General features: G+C 39.0%; 1 protein-coding gene across 1 annotated transcript; it reads right to left on the bottom strand.

The window, feature by feature from the left end:
* Window positions 1–16,859: 16,859 nt before the first annotated feature.
* LOC147421467 (receptor-like kinase TMK3) lies at window positions 16,860–18,962 on the bottom strand. Its single transcript, XM_086503213.1, has 2 exons — window positions 17,655–18,962; window positions 16,860–17,525 (listed from the first exon to the last, which is right to left on the bottom strand). Exons 1-2 carry the CDS (start codon window positions 18,628–18,630, stop codon window positions 17,062–17,064), a joined length of 1,440 nt encoding a protein of 479 aa, XP_086359339.1. The 5' UTR covers window positions 18,631–18,962; the 3' UTR covers window positions 16,860–17,061.
* Window positions 18,963–19,240: the final 278 nt, after the last annotated feature.

Here is a 19,240-nt window from a genome sequence, read left to right as displayed (position 1 = left end):
GGTCTCATTCATTCTAGTAACATTAGAGCCAATTGCTTGTAATTTCAAAATCACAGTGTGCACAAAATGTAGAATCTTGCAACACCTTGTGAACATTTATGGTCACAAAGCATCAAATCCCAAAGTTTTTGACTTTTAGTTTTTAGTATGGCTCTTTCTTCTTGCTCTAGCTTGAGTATTTTTTCTTGACCTTCTAGTTTCTTTTTGTAGTCCTTGGCCTCACCTAGTGACATGAAGTGAGAGTTTGAGGCATGTGGTTGCACCTTTCTATAGCTACGGGTAGCTATGATCTTCATGAGGGTTTCCTAAGTTAACTGAAGTTGTGTTTGTAATAAATCTATGTCATGTGTTTCTACCAAATCCTTGGCCTCTTATATGATATTTTCCATGACTATAGCATGTAACCGTTCTGTTGTATCTTTTAAATCGACAAAAAATTGAACTTGTGCTACTACATGATCTTATCTTTATCCAATCTTTTTCTTTTGCAAATACTCCTTCAATCTATTTGTTCACCCTTTTGCATTCCTTGAACAACTTTTTATACTTCATGATAGCAATCATCCTTTGAGTGACCCAGTGATGCAATCTTAGCATTGTATTTCTCTATAGCTAGCTGCAAGAGTTGACACTGTAATTGAGATTCTTATGTCCAAATTTTACAACCAATTAGAGAATTTGATGACCAGCTTTATTGCAAGTGCCAACTTTGGCTCTTCTGATCCTCTGGTAGCACATATGATTGTAGGTCTACGAGCAAGTTTTTGTTTTCACTTGGGAGTGTTTCTATGACATGGAGTAGAAAGAAGCAACCTACAACTGCTCTATTAAGTATAGAATCAGAGTATAGGGGTGCCACGATGGAATCATGTGAGATAGCATGGATGTGGTTGCTACTTTAAGACTTTGTAGTACAAGTACAAAGACAAATTGTCATCTATCATGATAGCAACATAAAATTGGCTCACAACCTTGTGTTTCAGGCTAGGACAAAGCACAGTAAGGTGTACAACCACTTCATCAAAGAGTGGCTCTTGGGAGGCGGACAACAACCTTGAGTACATGAGGACAGCTATCAGATTGTCAATATCTTCATGAAGTCCCTTAGATCAAAGAAGCAATGGGAGTTTTGAGCAATGCTAGGAGTATGAGAGATAGTGTTGAGCTTGAGGGGGAGTTTTGAGATGTGAAGATCAACATGTGCTACTCCTGAATGACTATCACCAATATTTATTAGAATAGGGGTACTTTGGTGGATACCCATATCTTCACTAGTGATACTATTGCCAAGCTACACGGACTCAATCCACCTACCAAAGTGATGGCACACTTATCTAGCCAACTCACTCACAAGTGGTTCATAATAGATTGTTGTTCTAGTTTATCCTTATATTGTATTATCTCTTTTATACGTTGTAGAGTTCTTATCTTGTATTGGTGAAGAAGAAGAAGAAGGTTTAGCCTCCATTTGTGTCCGTGCATGTGCTTGCAAGAGCTCAAGCTCTCTCCTTCTCTATCTCTTAACAATTTCTCTATGGCCCTTGCCAAAGACTAAATTAGTATCAAATTGAGATAAAACAATTTGAGTGAATCTTTGTTTGGAAAGTATTCTCTCCTTCTCTATCTCTTAACAATTTCTCTATGGCCCTCACCAAAGATTAAATTAGTATGAAATTGAGATAAGAGAGTTTGAGAAATTGAGTGAATATTTGTTTGGAAAGCATTCTTTCATACTTCAAAAATAATTTGGGAAACAATTCTTTCTTTTGGATGTCATACCATGCAACATCAAAACTAAAAAGAGTGGATTTTGGACAATTAAATCTATAAGAATTTGATACTTCACATTAACCTGGATATTATTCCTTCCTATTTTAAGATAATTTATCAAATTGGGTATTACACATGAGTGTTCTCACAGTTTCAAAAGGTCCCCTTTTGGGACTGTGATAAGTATTGCCATGGGATAGACCACCAAAATTAGATAGGTATTCCATTCTTTGGAACTTTGAGAAGTACGAACTGAAAGCATTGTATGATCAATAGTCCATATGGGTTGGTACTTGACAAGGGAAGTCTTGGTATTGCTAAAATTCTCCCATAAAGTAGACTTCCCACATAGTATTATATATAGAATGGTACTATACTTGGAACTTTTGGTATAGTATGATTGTTTTTTATGTACTAAGAGGCCTCTTTGTAGTATCAATATGTTAGCTGGTATTAAATCTTAATAATGTACCAAAGGCCTATTATAACACTACATTGGTACACCAAACTATTTCTATGGTATATAGTGTGGTGTTGTGTACCATGATGGGATGTATTGAGAGCCAATATAGTACCATTCTAGTACTAGTGATAGACACAAAAGCCCTTTTTGTACTTCAAGAGGCCTTTTTGGACTAGAAAATCCTTATGGTGCTAGAGAACACCAATTTGGGTACCTATACAAGGGCATTGGCTATGGCTTGGGTACTATTTCCTAGTACTTATCGTAGATACAAAATGGCTCCTATGAAATGTAATACCAAGTCCAAAACAAATTACAAAAACCAATACTATACAAAGAACTTTTGGAGTGTGTACACTACCAAAAGTACCAAAGATGTACTTGGGTATCTATGTGGATCCACTACCTTCTAGCAAAGAACCAAACTTAGCTTTGATGCTCTATGGAACTAGTACTATTTGGAACTCTCTATAGTTTTAGCACAAATGGCACACCTCCATTTCAAGGACAATAGATTACCCAAGATTCATTGGATGTTTCCCCACAATTTTTTGTCATTCTTGTTAGGAAAAACTCAAGTCTTTGATGCTCAAAAGGCATATACTAGGTCCCTTGTTTTGGTGGTGACAATTACATTGATGTAAATTTTATCTCTGCTGACAAGCACTCAATGAAAGCACTTCATCCTCATCTTTCATGTAGAGCCAAAAATTTGTGGCTGCTATATTCATATAATGAACACCTAAGACATAAGGCAATTTTGGATTGACTCAATGTTGTGCCATCAGCATTCTTGAGGACCATACTTAAAGAGATTCTCCACACAAAATCTCACTTGCTAAGTGGAAGACCTTGAGTTGTGTCAACATGTTGTGGATGTTGAAGATGAGACTCAATTCAACATCTGAGTTCAAAAATGTGTGATTGTGTAAGAGTCACTAGAATTTTCCCTTTTTCTTATTTGTTGTGGGAGCCCTTGAGTTTGCTTTTGCCAACAATAGTGCCACTATTGAGAAAATATTATTTCTTGACCTAGTTTTTGGTTGCTTGGAACTAATTCAATCATTGCTATCATTAGGAGAAGTTTGAGGTCAATTTTTTTTTCCTTTCAATTTAATAGAGAGAGAAAATGCTCTAAGCCAATGAGAGGAGGGCTTTTGTTACGGAACCTTAAAACAAAAATTGGCTTTCTAAAATGATCTTTCTTTTTTATAGGACCTCGAGTAAGTGTCACTTTCTTGAGGTGAACTTGATAGTAAGTTTAATTTAAGAAAGTCACTTACAGTTGCAAAAGGGATTTTGAATCTTCCTTCTTCTCTCTTTCTCGCTTTTCTCTCTTCTGCTCTTCCTTGTTTACATCATATCCCTACTCTTGCTCTTTTCCCTTTTCTCGCTCGCTTTTCTTGACTCTCTCTTCTCCCCCTCCCCCTTTTGTGCTCTTCATCTTCTTCACATTCCCTTGAAGAAAGTCAATGTACATCATGTATAATGCATAGAGAGCTGCATTGTCATCTTGAGAGCTTCAATATTCTTCTATACGAGACAACTTGTAAGTGCATCATTTCTTGCACTTGTATTTTGAATTTTCTAAAATTTAAAAAGGGGGCTTTTGTTTCATTTTGGTGTGAGTTCAATTCATGTTTTTTACTTCTCATCTTATGGCGTGCAAGTGTCAAGAAGAAATGAAAAGAAGTATATACACAAAGATGCACCAGAAGGCATTATCCCTTTTGTCCCAAGTTAGAGCTATTCTCACTTTTTTTGCTATCAGAGACATTTTGTGCCCACTATCTATTTCTTGCAAGAGGCATTTTGTACCCCCATATATATAAAGAAAAGTGTATTTTTTGGTGAATATGATTTCTTGCAAGTACTCAATATAGGAATTCCAATGTTTTAAGTCTATAGTCTTTCTTTCATTCATTTTTGTGTCTAAGGAAAACTCAAAGAAACATCCATTGGTTCACTAGATGGTAACAAATTTAATCTATAATTAAATCAATGTGGCACTCAAAAGTCAAGCACTCATTTGAATGGGCCTTAGGGATAGGAATATATATGATGAAGGCTCCTCTTCCTCATGAACATTTAACAAGAGGAAAAGAGGAAGAAGAAAGACGAGGAGAAAGGTGATGACTAGAAGAAGAGAAATAACAAAAATAGGAGAAAAGGAAAACCAAGAATAATCCACTCATGCGACGACTTAATATGATACAAGATTATGTGATCATTCCTGCATGGGTGTTAGGAGGATGCCAATTGCAGATTTTGATTCAGTTAAAAAAGGTGAATTAAAAGTTCTCATGTGGCTTCAAGTGAAAAAATACTTTTTGATGTGTGGTGCATCTGAATGTGGTGATCTACTTAAGGAAGATTTTAAATTGGAAAGGCCAGTGAGAGATGGTATATATATATATACTAGAATCCTTCCCCAAAAATAGTTTTGAACCTCTTGGATGGACTCAAATACGAGTCACATTGGGCATAAGTGTAAAAGGTAACTCAAATACGAGTCACATTGGACGTAAGCAAAAATGAGGTAACTCCTACCGGGTTTTATGATGATGGTGGGTAGGATATTGTTTTCTCTACAAATGGATCAAATAGCTCTAGAATATCTGAGTGACATTGTAAGGATGCATGGAAAAAAAGGTATTATGAATGTGAGTGAGAGACACAATTTCAATTTCTCTCTAAAATAGAGGAAACCTTCTATATACTTGTGAACTTGCACCTTTACAAAAAGATCTAGATGATGAAAAGTCAAATGTGTCGGAAGTTGAAAACATGTTGTGGGAAAGGAGGAAAGATTATATGAATTTCTTGACGAGAAATACAAATGAAGAGCACAATTTACAGCAAAACAAGATAAGAAAAGGAAAAAACAAAACAGAATCCCATGCCAACACTAAAGGGAAACACTCATTACCTAATGCTTTTGGGACCATCGTAGTGTGTAAAGAACAAGATCACTAAGAGATATGAAAGATCCATGGTAGGATGAAGGAAAACACCAAACAAAAAAGGTAACTAAATCGAAACTTAACCCATTGAAAGAAACTGAGCAAAAAATGACCAAAGTAAAACACAAAATGAAATATCAAGAGTTGAAACAACCCCTAAAAGAGGTATGGACAATGAAGTTGGAGAGTGAGGAAGACACTTAGATATATCAGAATAGTGTTCCAACTCATTATAGAAAGTACACAATTCAAGATATGTAGATTGTAATATAGCAACTCATAGAAATGAAGGAACCAAGGACGTCATATGATGGTCCTAAGAAAGCCGAGAAAATCAGCTTAGCAAAACCAGGAGAAGAGCCTAAACCATCGTACATTACAACTGACCTAAGCCATGAAGAGAAAGAAATCTTGATTGCAATGCTTAGGGAGTACAAAGATATGTTTGCTTGGTCTTATAAAGATCTTAAGGATGTGAATTCTGACATTTGTTAGCACATTATCCCTCTTCAGCATGATGCTAAGACTAATAGACAAAGCTTGTACACATACAATAAAAAATTATAAGAAAAATCAAAGAAGAGATAGTTAAACTAAAGGAGGTAGAATTCATCTATGAGATCAAGCAAATAGATTATATTTCACCCATTGTAGCGGTTCCAAAAAAAAAAAGAAAACTCACAATGTGCATGAATCTCAAAAAGGTAAATGCTACCACCAATAGAGACAAATATCCTCTTTCCATCATGGATTATGTATTGGAAAGAGTGGTTGGCAAGGAAGCGTACAAATTTTTAAATGTATATTTAAGCTACAACCAGCTAGCAATCAGACCTAAAGACCAAATAAGATAGCCTTTGCCATAGAATGGGACATTTATTCCTATTCAGATATGCCATTTGGTCTAACCAATGCTCCAGCCACATTTCAAGCATTTAGAGAGTATCTATGAACATTCCCTTACATTTATATGGATAACTTGTGTGTTCAATCATTTTTAAGGAAGGACCATATCACTTGATGGATCATGCATTTAGAGAAATTTATTTACACAACTTGTTGTTCATTCTTTACTAAGGAAGGACCATATCAAGCATTTAAGAAAATTATTTCAAAAGTGCAGAACCTAGAAGATTTACATGAACCCAAAAAAAGTGTGCTTTCATGGTGAGCTCAACAAGGGAAAATCATTGGCCACATTATGTCTGAAAATGGCATATCGATTTGATAGTAAATTTTCCTACACCTACTATGATAAGAGAGTACAAGTCTTCATGAGCCATTGTGGATATTAATGTTGATTTATCTACATGTATGCAATTGTTTAAAAACCCATTTATCAATTGATTACGAACTTTAATTGGGCACATGAGTGTGAGACTGCTCTTTAGAAGCTGAAGAACTACCTCATATCGGCTCCAATTTTGAAAGCTTCCAACTGAACAAATATTTTTCATAGCCACATTGATCCATAACATGTATATTGGCTATGAAAAATATTTGTTCCATTTTTCCATGTTCCTCCACCAAAATTGGATTTGATTGGCCCCAAGGAAAATTGCATGAAAATGCCATGTTTTCTCTTTAATTGAAAATAAAAAATCCTATGAAAAGCCAAATTTTGTATTCAAGGCTCAAGAAATTGCAAAATTGGGCTTGAAATCCAAACCAACGATCCAAATAGCGAAAGATGATAACCATAGGATCTACTCATCATGTTGAACCAAACCATATCTTCAAAGGCATTTTGGAAAAACAAGATGAATCATGATCCATGTACCTTCATCTCGTAATGGCTTGCCAACTTTTGCACTTGTTGATAGTACTAGCCTAGGTCTACTAGTGAAGTTTGGATAAGAAATGCACTAGTTAATGTTTATTATTGTGTTATGGTCATTGATGCCAAAAGCATATTTCAATCATCGACTTTGGGACTGTTTATAGACTTTTGATTGCCAAATTTTGTTGAAACCTTCAAAATGCCTCTACGGAAGACCCAAGCTCAAAGAGAGTGGGACATGGCTCCCTATGAAGCCAGAAACCTAAGATCCCCAAGAAATCACACATCTTTGACAAAGATCTTCAAAAGTTTCCTACAAAAATCTTTGCCACTAATTTCCAAGACAAAGAAGCCTGGTAGTCAGAGCCACGGTCTTCCCACAGGAACTACAAGAATTGCACCACAAAAAGAAAGTACTTGAAGCTACCAAGAAGGTTTATCTTGATAAGTACTTTAACCTACCACCATGGGATAGACATCTAGAGAGCACACAAGCTCATGAGCTTTATTCAATACAATGCCAAAGAAAGGCTCACCAATAAAGACGATGCAATGGTAAAAATGAAGATTATTGCAAAAACTACTATGGAAGCTCTCTATATCAGCAAGAAGAGCAAGACCACATACAAAGATTTTATTTATCCAAAGACCAAGATGGAATTATGCTTTATCTCACAACACTTCCAAATCCCCAAACCTCCACAATATACCCACCAATCAGACACATAGTCGTGGACATGGCCATTGGGCTCTCAAACAATAGGGTTATAAAATGTGATTTTGATAGTTACCTACTCGACAAGCTCATTGATGAAAACCTAAAGGGTGGAAATACATAAAAAACCTACATGAATGCCCACCCCATGCTCACAAGGATCACCTACCAAGCATTAGGTATGATTGATCAACTTCCACCCGCTTCAACACAATAAGCTAATTCAAAAAACCAAGCACCACACCAAAGCTGTCAAAGGATTGGAAATGACTCTAGCAAAGAAGGTTATGCAAGGTTTGAGTTCACAAGCGCTCCCACACAAGATGACAAAGAGTCTACCTCCAATGAAGAATTTGATGAAGGACTAGAACAAGAAGAAGATGAGCGAAACAAAAGTAAAGGTGGGGATAAGAAACTAAGGAGTAGCAGATACCGCAAACAAATAGAAGCATGAAAATGCATGGAAGTTGCCCTGAAGAGGGCCAAACAAAGGAAAGCTTCTCAAAATAAGTCTAGTGAAAAACAAACCAAAAAAGAGAATGGAGGTGAATTTGAGAGTTCAGCTGCCAAGTTCAAGAGAGAGAAAAAGGGAACGACCAAAGCAAGTACAATAAGAGATTAATTTAGCACAAGCCCAAAAAGAGATAATAAGGAGAGAACTAAAGAGAAAAATTGAAGAGCATGTAGAGGCTTAGAAGAAATGAAAGTTGGATGAAGATCACCAATAAGAAAGGAAAAAAAGAAGGAGAAAAGCTATTAGGGTAAACCTCCTCATGGGAACTATCTCTTTCCTATGACACATACTGTATGAGTCATACATGCATGCATACATCCATGACCCATGAAGACCCCATTAGATGAAGTCCACAAAGACTTCATTTAAGAAGGTCCATGATCTATATCCTTTAGCAGCCTAGCTTTTGGCTATAAAAGCATTATGTAGCTTGAACATTTTAATCTAATACATTGTTGTCCTACTATTCCATACACATTGAGTGTACTTCTTTGATTAATTTTTTATTAACTCCATTACACTAATCATCCAATGAACGCTACTAACACCCATCCACCCTAACCGCTTATCTTATCACGTGGTATTAAAGCCACATGATGGCTAATTACATGTGTTAGCCTAATCTTGGATAGATCAAGTGGAGATCCTCTTACTTGAGCTTGACGGCTAAAATTTTCTGCATATTTAAGATTGCATGGTCTTTAGCAAAAAATAGTAGGATGCTACTTTGGAGCCCTTGCTAATCCTGGAAGAGTGTGTGTGATGGAGGTACAAGGAGAGCCTTCACTTCATTTAAAACACCTACTTTTAAAGGTCAATATTTTCCAGTTATGGCAAGTTGAAGCTTCATCGCCTAAGGCTACACGACACCTATTACCTACCAGTGGTACTTTTGTCCTCACACTCGACTCTCTACTTTACTTCAACTCCCATTACCAATCCTGCAAACCAGCTTGTTGCCTGCTTTTTGCTTGTCCACAATTTGCTCCATCCACTTTGTACGCTCACTCTCAATTTCTTAATGCAAAATCCCTCGACACCTCACATAAGCCTAGTTGAGCATCGATGTCGATTGCTTTTCTCCCATCCCATTTCAGCACCAACTCATCGTCTCATCATTTGCATGACCTCGCAGGCTACTATGCTTGTATGAGCTCACCTATTCTCACCCTGCCTACAAAGCTGTCCATCACAAAAATATGCCACATCATCAACCGACTGCATCGCCTTGCTAAAGCCACCCCATGGCCCTATACAACCCTCGCCATCATCGCCAACCCTTTCCCTCGCTCTGTAGACCCTCACTATGAAGCTCCCGTTGCCTTTCCAACTGCACAACAATCCTATCAATGCCTCCTTGCTACAACACTCACAACACATCACAGTGTTGACGAGGCATAGGTGATGACATCACATTCTCCAACTTCTTGTCTGTTGCAATCTTGACAGTAGTGCACCAGGAAGCTTCGCCATCTTCACCGACTACATTGATCTCAGGTTTCGTCATGACCCCATAGACTTGAAAACTTTTGCTTTTTAAAATTAATTAATATCTTTTGATTAAGCCCGGGTTCCCACAAGTCAACTTTTGACACACCTCAATCTTCAATCCTTGCCTAAGCAAGCATGGACCTGAAGGCCTTGATTCCCAAGGTCGCACTGAATAATCAAATTCAAGGGGGATCCTAGGCACTAGAAGGCTTGATTTATTTTGCATTTCTTGCATTTGCACCCTTTGTAAATCAATCGGGCATAGACATTGCCATAGGGAGAGTCTCTCTATTTGCTAAAACCCTCGAGTTGCATCAAGCAAGTTTTCATTGTACATTTTTTGCATCAAATAAACATGAATATGATCATACTATGATATGAGATGACACCATTCATGCATCCGCACACGAACATGAAGGACAAGAATCTCATGAAGATGAAGAACACGAAAAGGAATCAAGCATGAAGAACAAAACTATGACACATGGTCTTTACCCCTTATGATTATGATGTACTCTATAATCAAACCTAGGCATGATTAATGGCCACCTTGTGAACCATAGAGAGATGTATCATGTTGAACCTCCTATGATGTATCAGTGGACCATCACAAACCCTAGATGAATCACTAAAGAGTACCATGATTAAGTTTCAGGGAGAGCTTGTTAGGGTAAACCTCCTCATGGGAACTATCTCTTTCATATGACACATAATGTATGAGGAATACATGCATGCATACATCCATGACCCATGAAGACCCCATTAAATGAAGTCCACAAAGACTTCATTTAAAAACGTCCATGATCTCTATCCTTTAGCGCCCTAGCTTTTGGCTATAAAAGCATTATTTATATCGTGAACATTCTAATTAATACATTGTTGTCCTACTATTGCATACACATTTAGTCAATTTCTTTGATTAGTTTGTGACTAACTCCATTACGCTAATCATCCAATGAATGCTACTAATACCCATCCACCCTAACCACTTATCTTATCAAAAGGCAACTACTCCACACTCTATAGAGCAATCTATAAAGAGCCCACATGTGGACCCAACAATGGAACAAGATGCTCTAGAGCAAGTAGCAACTACTCAAGAAACAAATGTAGACACTACAGCTATTGTTGTCCATAAAAATCAAGAAGGAGTTCTGCAAGAATGCTAGGGGAACAATAGCCATATCATATCTGACCGGTTTGCAAGAGTAGAAGAAGATTGCCAAGTTGGTGTGGCTATACCTAAACAAACTTCCATGCTTGAAGGCACAACTCTGAAGAAGAAGGCCACATAATGACCAAGAGAGTGCATAGAGAGGCCCACAAAATCAAGAAGAATTGATACAATCAAACCTGCAGGAGGGCACTCTAAAATCAAAGGAAGGCACTACCCAGTCATCACCTAAGAAGAATGAGATGAATTAGAAAGAAGACTGTTTGAAAAAGAACTCAAGACGGTGAAGAAAATTGACCTGCAAGAAACAATGGAGAAGTTGGAGTATCAATTTTTTTGCCATCAAATGTCATTAGCACAAGGAAAAGAGAGCTATTGGCTACAAACACAAGGTGGTAGAGACAAGCACTAAATGACCAAGCTAACTTGAGCTTTAGATGCGAGGGGGCAGATGGCAAGAAGGAAAAGAGCAGTTAAAAAGGATCTCTAAGACGCTTATGCCAACATAGAAAGCATCAATGTCAAAGGTGGAGGTGCAGAGTCTTTACGAGAAAAATGAAGAGTGGCAAAAAGCCTACGAAATTTGATAGCTTCTTATACGTCAGTCAAATCTACTCTAACTACACTACTAATGAATAAAATAAAATAATCATCTTTAGCAATACGTCCAAGATCTCAATGCGATGAGGAGATTGCGAAGCTTACAAAGGAGCTTGAGGAGGAGAAAATGCAAAGACAGATGCTTGTAAGTGGCATCATGGCCACAAACTCCTAGAATGAGATGAAGATAAAAAACAGCTGCAAGAGAAAATCTCAAAAAGAAGATATCGAGCTCCAAGCAACACAACACTAGAAAGATTTGCAAGAAAGAGATGATCAGCTACATGCGAAAGATATGCTCTTAAAGGACGTACAAGAGGCGAGAAAAAATACATCAATTACGTAATTTGTACCTCCAAAACACCTAGATTTACTTGCCACTCAGATTGAAGCTGCTCAAAGTGTGTTGATGTAGTTGAACCACTTGAATTTGAATTTGAAGGCACACTAGTAGATCCGTAAAAAGACCTAGCAAAATGGATCAGGGATATGCCAAAAGGGTATGTCAACCATCATATGGAATGGGAGTTGAAAGTATTATCCTCAACAGGCCTTCAACTCATTAATCCTGAGGAGAAAAGTGAAGAACATCAAGCATGAAATGCTCCCATTGCCTCTACTCAAGCATGAGTGTACCTGTGGAAAAAGAATATTCTTCCAACCCTTGAGCCAAACCGTTAGGGTACATACGAAGGTGTTGCCATCATAGCAAAGGAGGGTCAAATGATTTTGAATAACCAACCTCTATGGCAAAGAAATGGTTTTAAAAAAGACCAAGGGATGAAGCACAATACAAGGCAGCACCACACCGCATCATATCAGGCTTGACCCAACCTATTGCTTTCTATCTAGAACAAGAGCTTAGGTTACTTTTTGCAATATGCAAGGAAAAGAGAAAATATGTTCTCAACTATCTTGTACTGGCAAGCCCAACCACGCATGCATTACATGCTACTAACATTAAGAGCTACACTCGACATGTTGCAAGATGTACCAAATTCAAGCTGCCAAATGCTTTGTAAGATAGCTAAAATGATAATCACTGTAAGTATACTTTCTCATGATGTACAAGGAGCACGCCACCCATGGAAAAATTTCATCAAAGGTAGAAAAGGAATATATTGCGACCTAGCAAATAACCCTTCCAAAAATATCATCATAGGGCTCTTTGCAAAAAGGCTCATGGCTCTACCAAGACACTATATGAAGGCCTTCTAAGATAGTTTTATCCCTGGCTTTTTTGAAATTGATTCTTCCATTTTCAACCCCCTGACAAAGGATCTACAAGCAAGAAATGTAGCTTGCCAAAATGTACTTGTCTCAAACCCATTGCATATAGCCCATAGAGGCAAAGCCAAGGCCAGATCTGCAAAGTATGAGTTTGCAATTAACGAGCTCGATGAAACCCAATACCACAATTAAATGACGTCGAGGGTAGCAATTGTTTAGAAGGGGGGAGTGTTGCAGATAGTGATGTGGAAATTTCTTATAGCTTGAATTTTTTGTAAAGCTAAATTTGTGTAGAGATATTAAATTGCAGAAGCCCTCATCTAGAGTTGTAATTTTTGAATTCTTCTCTCAACAGTGTAAATATATAATCCATGGGAACTAATCTTAAGGCCGTTTTTTTAAAACCCTCAGTGTAAAGATTAAATTAAATGAGAAAGTGATTTTTTTTTGGATAAGCATTGCACGAAAAGAGCTGATACTACACAGAGCAACTTTGAAATCATCATAAGTTCTTTTCTAGTTATTCAAATCAAGTTCTGACTATCGTGTTGTGTTTCTCTTCTCTTGTTGTTTCAATTGGGTATATTCATTGTTAGTTTGGACGAAGAGTAAACTTAAATCCACTATTTTGATGATATTTTCAAGTAATAATGCTAATTTGTTTATAGAAGACTATTCCTAAGACCAATCTGTTCTTACTTTAATGACTTGCAAAATGATAAATTGGAATTTATGTACCTCTCAAAAATGGAGTGTCAAGGTCTTGATAAGTTCTATTAGTCCCTACCTATAGTCTCCCAAGTTTTCTCAACATTTTGAGTTGAGCGTACGCTTGTAGTAGACCATTAGTGATGATTTAATGATTAATCGTAAATGCGTCTTTTACAATAGTAACTCCATTGTGTCCGACAAGTCCAACGCGTCTTCATGCCCCATCGTGATCGCTTCCCTCAGTATGGAATTAGTGTCATATTTGTGCTATAAACATCCCCATCGCAATGATCCGCTAACTCTCTCTCTCTCTCTCTCTCTCTCTCACACACACACACACACACACACACACACACACACACACACACACACACACACACACACACACACACACACACACACACACACACACACACACACACACACACACACACACAATATGCTCATGTTGAAAGAGCTAGCCATGTAAGCTCTAGATTGACATTGATGGATCCTATAGGAATCCATCACCCTACTTTTGTTTGATATGATCCATGCATGTCTTCCTACCACCTACAAACAAATAAAGGCTACGCTCAACTTGACGGGAAGTACTTGGAGTATGCCCCTCTCTCCTTTGTTTGCCTCACATTGAGCTCCATCAGAGGTGCCTGACCAAAATGCTATGTGGCATTGGCATTGCCTAAGTGTTGCATAGAGAAACTTTGACACGGGCTAGGTAGGCATTGTGCAAGCAACAGTTGGTGGCATTCAGTGGGTTGAATTCTCTCTCTCTCTCTCTCTCTCTCTCTCTCTCTCTCTCTCCTCTTTTCTTTCTAGCCACAACTGGAGGATGGACTACATACTAGTTCTTTATAATGCCTAGTAGTGGAAATAACCATGGACTACCCGTTTGCAAACAAACTATGAACAATTTACACCAAAAAGCATAGCAAAGATATCAGAAGTTTAATCATAATCATGTCAAGTATCATTTGCTTTATAGTGTACTTAACAAGAAAGAGGTTGTCAATACATTGTTTAAATAAGTGTGAAAGCACCTAAGGCATCACTCCATGAAAAATCTCTCGAGTAACGGTAACAAGTGATACAATCACTAGGCCTGCCATTTTGAATCCAAAAGTTCCAAGAATAAAAAGCAAAGACGAGAGATAGTCGAGAAGGACAATACATTATTTCTATATATATATATATATATATATATATATATATATATATATGGTGATTGTGTCTTGTAATTGGTTGACACTTTGAATTTGTGTGCAATTTTTGCAAACAAACAACCAGAGTGAATAGGGGGATAGGTAAAAAAAGCATTACAAAAAACTTTGTCTCCAAGAGCCCTTAAGCAACAAATCAAACCCAAGACCAAGAAACCTTTGGTCCTACTTGGAGGCAATAGCCCTCCATTACAAATAGGATAGTGAGATGGGCAACGAGATAATTGATTTGAGAAGCAAACCACAAATTTTTTGTTGTAGCCACCCCATAAGAAGCATACATTAAAGCAAAACTTAAATATGCGACACAAAAGATTTGATGGATTGGACATGCGAAGAGTGTATCACATGGCTCGTTGGGAGAGCTGGTGGAGGGGGGCAAATGGAGAAGGGGAGCTAGTGGCGAGGGAAAACTTGAGGTGGCTCGCCTGTAGGATGCGGGGATGGAATTGTTCACATCTCGCATTGGTGTCGTTGGCATCTTGAATAGATACAACAACTCAATCCTGATGCCACACGTGCCTTTTTCATTACTTGTACTGCAAGCCATGTACACATACCTTTCTGAGCCCTAATCTCTCGAGCCTAATCTCTGCCCATGAATTTGTTACTATCCAATCTCAACACCATTCATTGGGCCCTAAACCTCTACCTCAACTACATGTTCTACATCTCTAGTTCTCCAAGACATGATGTACCATTGAAAACACCTTCACCAAAAGCATCGAAACAACCACACAAACCAATAATGCAATCTCAACACCATTCATTGGGCCCTAAACCTCTACCTCAACTACATGTTCTACATCTCTAGTTCTCCAAGACATGATGTACCATTGAAAACACCTTCACCAAAAGCATCGAAACAACCACACAAACCAATAATGCAATTAAGGGAGAGACAAAGATATCTCATTACTCCCAAGGTCGGGGGTCGGAGGGTAGAGGATATGCACCCTCCATCTCCGCCGGGGGGGGGGGGGTTATTCACTTAATAATTATGTGACTATCACGTGAGTGAAGCAAAAGGGGTTATTAAATTTTATTTCTTCTCAAAAGGGGTGTCGTAAAATGGAATTGGAAAAAAGATTACAGATTGAATAGAAAAGGGTGTATTTTATTTGTAAAAAATTCACAGATAAGGAGTTTTAGGAATAGTCCCTGAACGCACGTGATATACACAATTTATACATAGTGATCTCCCCGAGCATATGACATGCACGACCCAACGGAATATGGTGGTTGGCCGTTTGATTTTTGCCACGTCAGCATCTATAATGGCAAATTGTATTGCCCACATGATAATGACAACGTCAACAGCAATCAATGACCGCCTCCTCATCAGTTGGAACAGATTCAGCAACTGACACATAAACATACAAAAATAGACAAGTGTGATGCAACTACAAGTCCCCACATCAACATTGGGAACTTCATGTGCCACTGCATTGGAAGGGCAGCTTTGACGGAGGACAGTGCCATCCAAGCTTTGTAAGACAGGGTGCAGCTTTTAATGTTGATGTAGGATAGACATAGTGCGCACATGGAGCTCTGTCGATCAGATCGTTCAATTGGAGTGAATGTCTACGAGCGAACATGACTATGGGCACATGATGTCCATTCAGGCTTGTGAAGGCCTTGACCTTGTCAACCTGCAGCAGTAGCTTTTGCAAAGCCCATTGCAGGCTGCTTATAGAGGTTCTACAACCTGTGAGTTCCTCTCCCGCCAATTCAATCAGAGGGATTTTGATTAAACAAATGTTGGGAGGGTGAAAGAACTCAATTGTTGGGAACGAAAAATTTTCTGCTAGGTGCCAAATTAAAGGTAGGACCTTGACCTTTTTGATGAAAACAATACCAGTAATAAAATTAGAGTGGCAATCATTGACAAGGGATAGAAGATTTAGTTTGTTAGAATGGCTTGCAACAACCATCCTGCCACATCACTAGCATGATATATGTTCACAGAGAAAGTGAACTTTTACATGTAATTAATTGATTATTTGAAAGTGTCATGCTGCATGCATCTGCTCCAAAGAAAGACCTTAAGTGATGCATCTCATTATATGTCCGTAGATATTTCTTCTCACCAGAATATGTAAGTCCCTTCAAAATCCATGATCTTCGAAACCAGTGAGCGCCCTTGTACTGCAGTCTGCAGATCTAAAGATGCACCTCTTTCAATATCGTGTTGGGCAAAGCTGAACAAAGCCACTTCAGTCGCCCCCCCCCCCCCTCTCTCTCTCTCTCCCCCCCCCCCCCCTCTCTCTCTCTCTCTCTCTCTCTCGACATAGTCAATTATCAACATATATCGCATTGGACAGGGAATCCGCTCCTTATAATTTGTAGACTAACTTGTTTGGCACTCTTTAGATTGCAGGGCCAGGTGGGGTGATTCCAGCTCTTTTGAACTTTCACATTCTGCGGTGATCAATTTTGAGGAGGTGACCTCAGGGCTGCAGCTTGGAAAGTTTCTGAACTCATGGAAGACTCCTCCAATTCTTGCCACTTCTTCAAAGCCTCTGAAAGACTCAAGTCCACATCAGGGTCTTCGCTTTGTCCCTCGATTGCCAGTAAGAAAGAAAGAGTATTAATCACGTCGCTCGTGTCTGGCCTATCAGCAGCGTTGCTCTCAACACAGCTCAAGGCTAGTTTTGCAACAGCCCTGATGCTCTCACTACCTACTAACACCATTGCTGTATCTAAATATTTTCTTTGAAACTGCAAAAACTTATCATCGTCATCAATCAAAACTGTCTTGAATATTGTTGCCCAGTTCTTTTGAGCTTGCAGTGCATGAGCATTGTCAAAAGCCTTGGACCCCATCATGAGTTCCACAAGCATCAACCCAAAGCTGAAGATGTCAGTCTTCTTTGTTAAGCTAATTCCACCAGCTGCCAAACATGACATGAACACAGATATTGAAGTCAGTTTATTGTAGGGCCATGCAAAAGCCCTCACTAACATTTTGCAATTCAAGATAATACTCTTCCTGGAGAATTTTGTGTTAAGAAGAACAATACCATCATAATACTCAGGGGGTAAATAATCCTGTGTGTCCACTGCCGCCAATCTTGTCTTTGCAGAGATGTCACCCGTCAAAACCAGCAAGCCATAATCAGAAACTTTGGCTCTGTGCTCGTAAGAAGTCAGGAAAACATTGGAGGCTTTGAGATATCCATGAACAAAACTATGCTGGGCTGAACTCAACCCATGCAAGAACTCCAAGCCTCTTGCCACATCCAGGGCTATACTAAGGCGTGCGCTCCAACTTAAAGGAGCTGTTGAACCAAGCTCCCTCCAAGCAGCTAAGTGATGACTTAGAGTGCTTGAAGATTCAATATCCTCATATACCAAGAGTACATCACTGCCTTCTTCTATACAATACCCCAGAAGTGTGACTAGTTGTGTATGTCTCGCTTTTGCTAAGATTGAGATTCTGGCTTGAAATCCTTCCATCTCTTCTTTACCCGACACAATTACTGGCAATCTTTGTACGGCAATCTTTGTGCCATTGCACAGTTCACCCCTGTAAACCGTGCCAGAAATATCCTCCACTAGGATGTTTGTTTCATTGAAATCATCAGTTGCATCCCTCATTAGCTGAATGGAGAAGTGAAGACTCTCGACAACAAGAGGAGTTTCTTGTATTGAAATCTCAACGTTGGTGGACTGGCTGGTTCCATTGCCACCACCACCAGAGTCCCCAACCTTCGAAAGAGGGCAATCATCCAAACTAGGTCCTTCTGCACAGATTCTCTTCACCAGCTTGGGCTTCAGGTTGGGTGAGAAGAAGCAGTACATTGCAAAAGCAACTCCAGCAATAACAAGAAGCATGGCAATAATGCCCATAAATACAACAGCAATTATCCCAGATGCCAACCACTTTCTGCTATTTTCCTGGCCGGCAAGGATGAGGCCATTGATGGAGCAAGCAAGGGTACCATGTACTTGGGAGTGACGTCTAGCCTGCATATCAGAATTCGGCATGGGATACATGGCATTGGGGATTTTCCATGCTTAAGTGACTGAGTAGCTTGCGTCGATATCCTTGTGGGCACCAAGCTGCTGCACTGATTGCCATTGATTCATCATCTCTATCCATTTTTCACTCGCCAGTTGATGGAAATTCGGCATTGCGCACTTCCATCGCTGACCAATTCACAGGACGTTATCCGCGCTGCCTTCTCTGCTCTGCGAGTCCGCCCCGCCCAGCTAGTCCTAGCTAGTTTGATAATTAAGCAAGCGACGTACCCCGCCCATGCCCATGCCAACGTCCGAGTTTAATCTCGCACCTCTCTCTCTCTCATTCGGGACAAGCGTCCAAAGCGGAGGCGAATCGCGATGCGAATGCCGCCCTTGAACTGTTGTTTATACTTTGTCCCAACTTCCAATTTGCAGGATGAAGCCTAGGCCTGCACCAGGATTGGTCAAATTTCAAATTTGAAGGTGAGAAACTTACAAAAATAGAGAAATTTATTTTCCTCTAGGTGTTTGCCAAGCTTTCGGGAAAAAGTTTTCTCGAGCAATGTTTCAGACCCACCAGGCCCACAAAAACACCGGAAATGAGCATATGCCACACGCTTTGCGGTGCAAAATGCGGCCATTG

The sequence above is a fragment of the Adiantum capillus-veneris genome, chromosome 27, assembly GCF_014529385.1.
Source record: "Adiantum capillus-veneris isolate H3 chromosome 27, ASM1452938v2, whole genome shotgun sequence".
Taxonomy (NCBI): domain Eukaryota; kingdom Viridiplantae; phylum Streptophyta; class Polypodiopsida; order Polypodiales; family Pteridaceae; genus Adiantum; species Adiantum capillus-veneris.
Note: the sequence above shows the minus strand (reverse complement) of the source record. Positions and strands in the feature narration are given on the sequence as shown.

What these genes read in the sequence shown, in the direction of transcription:
- LOC147421467 (XM_086503213.1), bottom strand. Translation starts at nt 18,630, where the DNA reads ATGTATCCCATGCCGAATTCTGATATGCAGGCTAGACGTCACTCCCAA. An exon ending in ACCCCCTGAGTATTATGATG is followed by an intron (nt 17,526 to 17,654) that starts GTATTGTTCTTC and finishes CATGTTTGGCAG; the next exon opens with CTGGTGGAATTAGCTTAACA.